Below are 7,240 nucleotides of genomic sequence, written 5' to 3'. Positions count from 1 at the left end.
TCTCATCTCTTTATGTGTTTCATGTCCACATAAAAGACTGCGAAACACAGATATTCACCATGGTAACAAAACTGAGTCTATTCTTAGTAGAGTGAAAGATGGAAGAGATTTTTTTTATTTGAAGAGCGTCCAAAATTTTTTAGGAGGATTATAAGAAGGTGAGCACAAAGCCAGTGGTGGAGGAAGAATTCAGAGCCTTCACTAAAGTAAAAGTTGGAGAGAATATTACCAAAAGTATGTGAGTATTATCAGCAATATGCACTTAAAATATCTAAAAATAGAATAATGTCTCCTATTACATCTTATAGTTTACTGTTATTGATGTGGGGCTACTTTTAACTATTTTAGATACTATTGGGAAGTTTATTTTAAAAAGTCCATCATATGATTTCTACATAAAATGTGTATTCATAAAGTCGCTGTCAAATAAAGGCAGTGGAATGAAAAGGGCAACATTTTCCCCAAAATCTAGTGAAGCAGGAAATGGATAAACTCAAGTATAGCTTACCTAACATTTGTTTTCAAGTACAGTACTTCTTTACTATATAAATGTTGTATTCCACCACTGCCCAGAGCAATATTCTTGAAGTTATCCTTGAAATAGATACATGTGAAGTAAGTTGCTCTGCATCTGATAATTTCAAGTCAGAAAGTATCTTTGTAAACACTGTAATCCCATTTTACACCGTAACTGTTAAATACTAAATATAGGTTAAACCAGGAAACTTAAACATGTTTCAGTCCAAGGACCCCTTAGCTGGTAGAGAGAACAAGCAGGGACATCCTACTATATGTATATATATATATATATATATACATATATATATATAGTAAAAGACATTGTTGCATATTAAACTGCACAGGCCTACAATAATGTAATGTCCGCAGGACTTGTAGCATGGATAATGTTAGCCACGTTAGCCTCACCCCCTGCAATTGCTCCCGTGGTTTGTGAGCATTTCAGAGTCTGTCTCTGTAAATTACTAAACGGTCCAATGCAGCAAACAAGAGTATCTGTACACTTGCAGTAATGATACAGATAACTGGCCAATATGTTTCAATTATAGTTAGCTGTTATGATTGGTGTCTGGTTAGGTTAGTTTGCGGCCCCCCTGCAGTAACTCTGAGGACCCACTTAGTTACTTTGTCTAAGCCAGTATATAACAGTGATGTATATGGTATATTAAATGATGCTGGATAAATATCTAGGAAAAATTGAAGATTCAAAAACATATTTAAACTCTTTATATAACAGTTATTAGGTCAAATTCAGTCAGAGCTGCTCTCTAACCACAAACAACCTTTAAATGGCATTCTCATGAGACATAAAACCACTAAATGAAATGCAAACACCAACACAAATTGACTTATATCATAAGTCTACAATATAAGCTTGCTCTCCAGACCACCGTTGACTCACAGAGTTCACTAATTCCCCCTTTTCTAGTGGCCGCCATGTTCCATCTCCCTTCTCTGTGAAGGTGTGACATGGTGGGCTTCATGCTGGCCAGGGGGGGGAAAGCCTTGGAGGCTTTCAGTTAGTGTGTTTCCATCATTTGGTGGAGCTAATACATGATGTGTGATTAAAAAAAAAAAAAGGTTATGAAACAAACTGTTGTTTACTAGGCGTGGGTGGAAAGAGAAAGTACAGCTTGGTCTCAGAGCGCGACAGCTGGAGGAGGTTTGAGGGGCTGAGAGTGGAGAGTGTTTGAGGTCGTTGCAACGTTCGCTTGAACCGCAGTGCAATGGGTTTTCCCCGCCCCTATGCTGGTGGCCCACCATTGTTGCCGGTTGTGTGACTGAGCTGGTGTACGCATGAATGCAAAAGTGAATTACAACTTAGGCTGTGATGAAAAAAAGTGTAACTATAAGCGTGAATGCGATGTGCAGTAAGTCTGATATAAACGTACGGGTGTAAAATATAAGGGTGGTGTCAATTTAGGGCCTTTATTGTATCAGCTATTCAATAATACAGTTATATCAGACAAAGCTCACGTCTATGCTCGAGATGATGTTAACTCCAACATCTGTTGTTTTGGTAACTAGCTGCTTTTGCAAAGGATTGTGGGTCTTCATCGGCTCTGTTTTGTGCCATTTCTGCCATCTTCAACCACTTCAAATGGCTGAAGTTACACGTGAGACTTGTGGGGTGGGAATATTTGTCTGTGTGTGTGTGTGTGTGTGTGTGAAGGAAGATGAATTTCTTCCCATGCCCCAGTGAGTTAGGTTCAGTGTGATGTTGTGTGGAGTCGAGAGAAGCGTTGTGGTATCACACTTTCCTCCTGATAGGTTAACCACAAAGCACTTCTCCAGTGTACACGCATATACAAAACTCACACACAGACAGACACAGAGACAGAAGTAAAGGAAGTGTAAATATATTCTGCATACATCTGTTATCTTATCTTATCTTATCTTATCTGCCCCTGACTCTATGCAGTGTAAATGGCTCCTCTTAAGTCTAAGTAGGGAGCTTGGCCTGGGGTAATCTGCCCTCATAATGTGTTTTCTCAGACCTCGGACTTTAATCTTCCTTTGAATCAAATTGAATCCTTCAAGAAACCTTTTTACTGAAAGTCACTTATTTCATGAATCTTCCATATGAGACTTTAAAGCTGTTAGATCGAGTGTTTCCATACAGACCATGACCACATGGTTGCAGCCATTTGTGGTTTGACTTCAGCTGGCTGCCGTTGCTACACATCACACCCTTCTGCCGCCCCGATTTCCTGTCTGCCTCTTTACTGTCGCCATCTAACACAGGTATAAAAAAAAAAAATGCCCCCACAATAATCTTTAAACATGCATTACTTGATTGTTTTTGGCAGCATGGGGGGAGTGCAACAAGTTGTTAACACGACCTGTAACCACCTTACATGGTAAATACACAAAAAAGTTCATCCACCAGACATGGAGCAACAGTAGGATTCAATGACAGTCATCGGGGTCCTTTCAGAGCAAGTCTTTCCACTCATCTTGGCAACGCCTACAGGCAGTTATTTTTGGCTACTAAGACCACCAAGAGTTTCCTGTTCAAAAGGTTTTAAAGCAACATCATGTTACTTTTTTACCTTAAAATAACCGCTTTAAATCATTTTGATGGTACACAGCGTTACACATGTTTACTTCAGCATACAAGTTTTCAACATATAACGTTATGAGTTTTGTTTGTAGTTAGCACCTACATTACATCTGACAAACTGTTACAGACCTGGGATTTGTATTTATGACAGTGGGGTTACACTCAAAAACTGTTTTTCACTTAAAGCAACATTTTCTACTTAATGTTGCTTTAAGTGGTTTGTCCTCTCTCTTATTACGTCTCTGGAGTCTTGTCTCTGACCACCTGATGAATGTAAGTGTATTATTCACTCCTGTGTTTGCCCTGTCTGGGCCTATACCAGCTCCTCAGGGAAATTACGGGCTCTTTAGCTGCTACACATTATGTTTACCAGCTAGTTGCTAACTTTCTCTGCTGTTTGTTGCAGGGATGGTAGCATGAAGTGCAGTGTTTATATCAGAGCTTTTTTTTGCTGAAAATAGCTGCCTGATGCAGCTGGAAACAGGGCAGATAAGAGCAGTGAGAAGGAACCAAACCATTAAAGATGTAGGCTGTAAATCCAAAACAATCAGCTGAAAGGTGCTAAAAAGTTCCACTGAGCCACCGGGGAACTACAGAGTTAGATAATACTTTATCAGTCCAAGCAACACATTTGACATTACAAATAATAATTTCATTATTAAAATGATTAAGTGCGGTTTATTTGTATCGGTAAATACCAACTCATAGTCGTATGTATGTGGTTGACACGTCCGTCATACATGTTGCGTGTTACGTGACTGCTTAGACATTTTGTTGCTTTGGGCATCATTTTCTTAGAAGAGAGGAAAACAGTCTCACTAATACTCTTCTGCTAAATTGCTGACCACAGACATGCAGCCCTTCACACATGCACATATACCTCCGAGCGTTCAGGATGTGGTGGCTGTGGCACCATGGCCGCCCCGCAGTTTCAAGTAAAACCCAGCCCTGACACAGAAAGGAGATAATATCAAAATAAACACACACATAAAACAGAGGCCCACTTTCAGACTCCAGGTACAAATGTACACGCCTGCTCTACATTTAACTGTTCTTGAATTTGTATGTTACACTACTTTGCATCTTAAAATATCACCTTTAAATATTGCTTTCACTGGGGGGCTGAACAGGGGAGAAGAAATATTGACCCAGTGGAATCGAGTAAATGATTACTGACAAAAGTGATGTTTAACTGTCTGGCTGATGATCTGCAGGTGTCCATTAGCAAATATTCGGGGTTAGGGTGAGAGAAAGAGTAGAACGTGATATATTTACTATTAAATACATTCTGCAGTGCTTAATTTATATTAGCACAACTTGTCTGACTTCAGAGTTTGCGTGCTGCGATGTTCTTGACATTCACTTTCAGGGGTTTTTGTGGTATTTTGTGTGCGTCACAGCACGCTGAATGAAATGTTGTAACTTTGATGGTATAACTTAGATTAGATCTTAAATTTCAAAGACACAACAAAAAAACACAACAGAGGCAGACAGCAACTGACAGTTAGGACTTATTATTATTATTATTTGGCATTTTTCATGGCTTTATTGGACGGGACAGGTGAAGAGTTGACAGGAAATGGAATGAGAGAGGGGGGATGACATGCAGCAAAGAGCTACACGTCGGATTCGAATCATGGGCCGCTGCAGTGAGGACGCAGCACCTGTACATGGGGCGCACGCTCCACCAACTGAGCTACTGGGGCACCCGACAGATCAGACTTTAATGATTATTGATGCCGAGACCTGCTCAGTTCCAGGACTTGTACACATCCCTAGTTAGTGGACAGCTGTTGCCAAAGTGAGACCAGATATTTGACATCCTGATACACTTCTTGTAGGATACAGTAACCCTGCAGTGACCAGTGTTAATATAACAAAGTGTTTCTTAGAAAGCAATCTCTCAAGTCTCTCAATAACTATACAGAAAGTCACCTCTGTACATGTAATATAATATATAATGATATAAATACATGATTTATTATTTGCTCTACTTCCACAGTGAAGCTACGAACCCAACCAGTTTATACAGTTAACATTTGAACTCTATATAGACTCTGTATGTTTGTTTGTCCAGCTGTTGTTGTTCATTTTCATGATTACGCCTATCCGTTGCACATAGCAACTGTATCTATACCGCTCATCTTTGTTTAGATTTGTTATCTGTTTTTAGCTGTACGTGTGTGTTGGTTTCCTTCCTGTACATTTCTTATTTGCACTGAGCGTAAACAAATGGAGGAAGAGGCAAGTTCTGAGGTTCTGAGTATCAGTGAGGTCTCTTTTATATTTATATGTGTGTCAGCCTGCTGCAACCAGTTCTGTTTCAGTGTGTGTTCTGTTCTGTTTCAGTGTGTGTTCTCTCTGTTCATAACAAAAGCACTTTAAATTTCAGCTCCTTTAAAAGACTTTATTGGCAACCGACTGGAAGAAGTAAAAACAATTATGCTCTTTTGATTAACATAAACACATCTAAGACAACGAGGTATGGTTAACATATGTTTAAATATACAGTATATTGCTTATCTAAGCATCAATAGAATAATATATAAAAGCCCGACTTTGTTTCATATTTGTTTACTGCTGATGCAGTACAGCAGGAAAAGTCCGATTGGAAAAAGTAAAGTTCGCTGACGGTGGAAACTTTGATTGGTGTTGTGATTCCTCAGCCGCGTCTTCTCAGCTGCCTCTTCCTCCATTTCCTGGAATATCTCCCCAGCAGTCTCCTTCCTTTTCTGCCACCCTTCTGTCGTGCCATTTTTGACTTAGTGAGCTTTGCTGGGGTGACGCCGCTCGTTGATCCCTCTTCGGTCTGTCCATGCTCTTGCACTGCTTTTTTCCCATTCTCCTCGTCAACCTTGGCCTTGGTTATCTTCTGTGGTGCCTTTGTCGACGTGGTGGGCTCTGCTGGGGTGACGGTGCTCGTTGATCCCTCTTCAGTCGGTCCATGCTCTTGCACTGCTTTTTTCCCATTCTCCTCGTCAACCTTGGCCTTGGTTATCTTCTGTAGTGCCTTTGTCGACGTGGTGGGCTCTGCTGGGGTGATGGTGCTCGTTGATCCCTCTTCAGTCGGTCCATGCTCTTGCACTGCTTTTTTCCCGTTCTCCTCGTCAACCTTGGCCTTGGTTATCTTCTGTGGTGCCTTTGTTGACGTGGTGGGCTCTGCTGGGGTGACGGTGCTCGTTGGTCCCACTTCAGTCGGTCCATGCTCTTGCACTGCTTTTTTTCTGTTCTCCTCGTCCACCTTGGCCATGGCTTGTATTGCCCAGTCACTGCTCGGGTGGGAGCAAATTGTTTTCCTACGCGTTGTGTGAAACCTGCAATTGATTGATATCTGTTAATGGCATTGTTGTGCTGTTTTGACAGATAGTTTATTAAAGGTACCATAGGTGAATCTGAACAAAGACATGTGATTGTTGACTCTCTTTCCCACTCAGTCAGACTGATCCCTGCCAGCTGCTGATCCTACACATGTGAATAGGTCAGGTGTTATTGCCTAAGTTATGGGCAATTGTTACTGACACTCATGTAACTAAAAATTGGGACAAATAAAACCAAAACTGTCAGTACAGCAGTGACAGTTATAATAGTTTTAACAAAAAAAAAGTGTTGTCAAAAATATGTTTTCTTGCACTTTTGGATATTTGTCCTCAATTGAGACATTGTCCTGTTTACATTGTAAAATATCAGGACCACTCACCGTATGGCTGCGATTGGACAGGTGCCTTCGGACTGAACGGTGTAATTCACAATTCGTGTTAGTGGGGGTTCGGTGGTGGACCACCTCTCACAACAGTTTACCACCGGCGCATGAGCTAAAAAAGACAAAAACGGAGACAGATTAAGTTACCTTCATTTTACCATGCAAAACACTCAGACGTGCTCAGTCAAAAATCTGGTGCTTTTTTTACAGTACTCACTTGCATGGACGATGCCCATCCATGTGGTGAAGCAGAGAAGAGCGGCACACACCAGGCTGGCTCTCATCTTCAGAATTACACCTTGGCTTTGTCCTTCAACGGCTGTGTGTAAAGTGCCTCAGCACAAACGTATCTGAATAGCTCCCAGATGGTAATTCACTGCTTGGAGTTGTTATCAGAGTGCTGAATCAAACTAGACGTGCTCAGACAGCTGGGCGCATATCTTTCACGGCTTTTCCAA

General features: G+C 41.0%; 1 protein-coding gene across 1 annotated transcript; it reads right to left on the bottom strand.

Annotated features, from left to right (window-relative positions):
* Positions 1-5,496: 5,496 nt before the first annotated feature.
* On the bottom strand, positions 5,497-7,240 carry LOC311266402 (uncharacterized protein). Its single transcript, XM_084368751.1, has 3 exons — positions 7,000-7,240; positions 6,780-6,894; positions 5,497-6,396 (listed from the first exon to the last, which is right to left on the bottom strand). Exons 1-3 carry the CDS (start codon positions 7,064-7,066, stop codon positions 5,745-5,747), a joined length of 834 nt encoding a protein of 277 aa, XP_084224877.1. The 5' UTR covers positions 7,067-7,240; the 3' UTR covers positions 5,497-5,744.

This window comes from Pagrus pagrus, assembly GCF_965226575.1.
Source record: "Pagrus pagrus genome assembly, chromosome: 12".
NCBI classification, from domain to species: domain Eukaryota; kingdom Metazoa; phylum Chordata; class Actinopteri; order Spariformes; family Sparidae; genus Pagrus; species Pagrus pagrus.
Note: the sequence above shows the minus strand (reverse complement) of the source record. Positions and strands in the feature narration are given on the sequence as shown.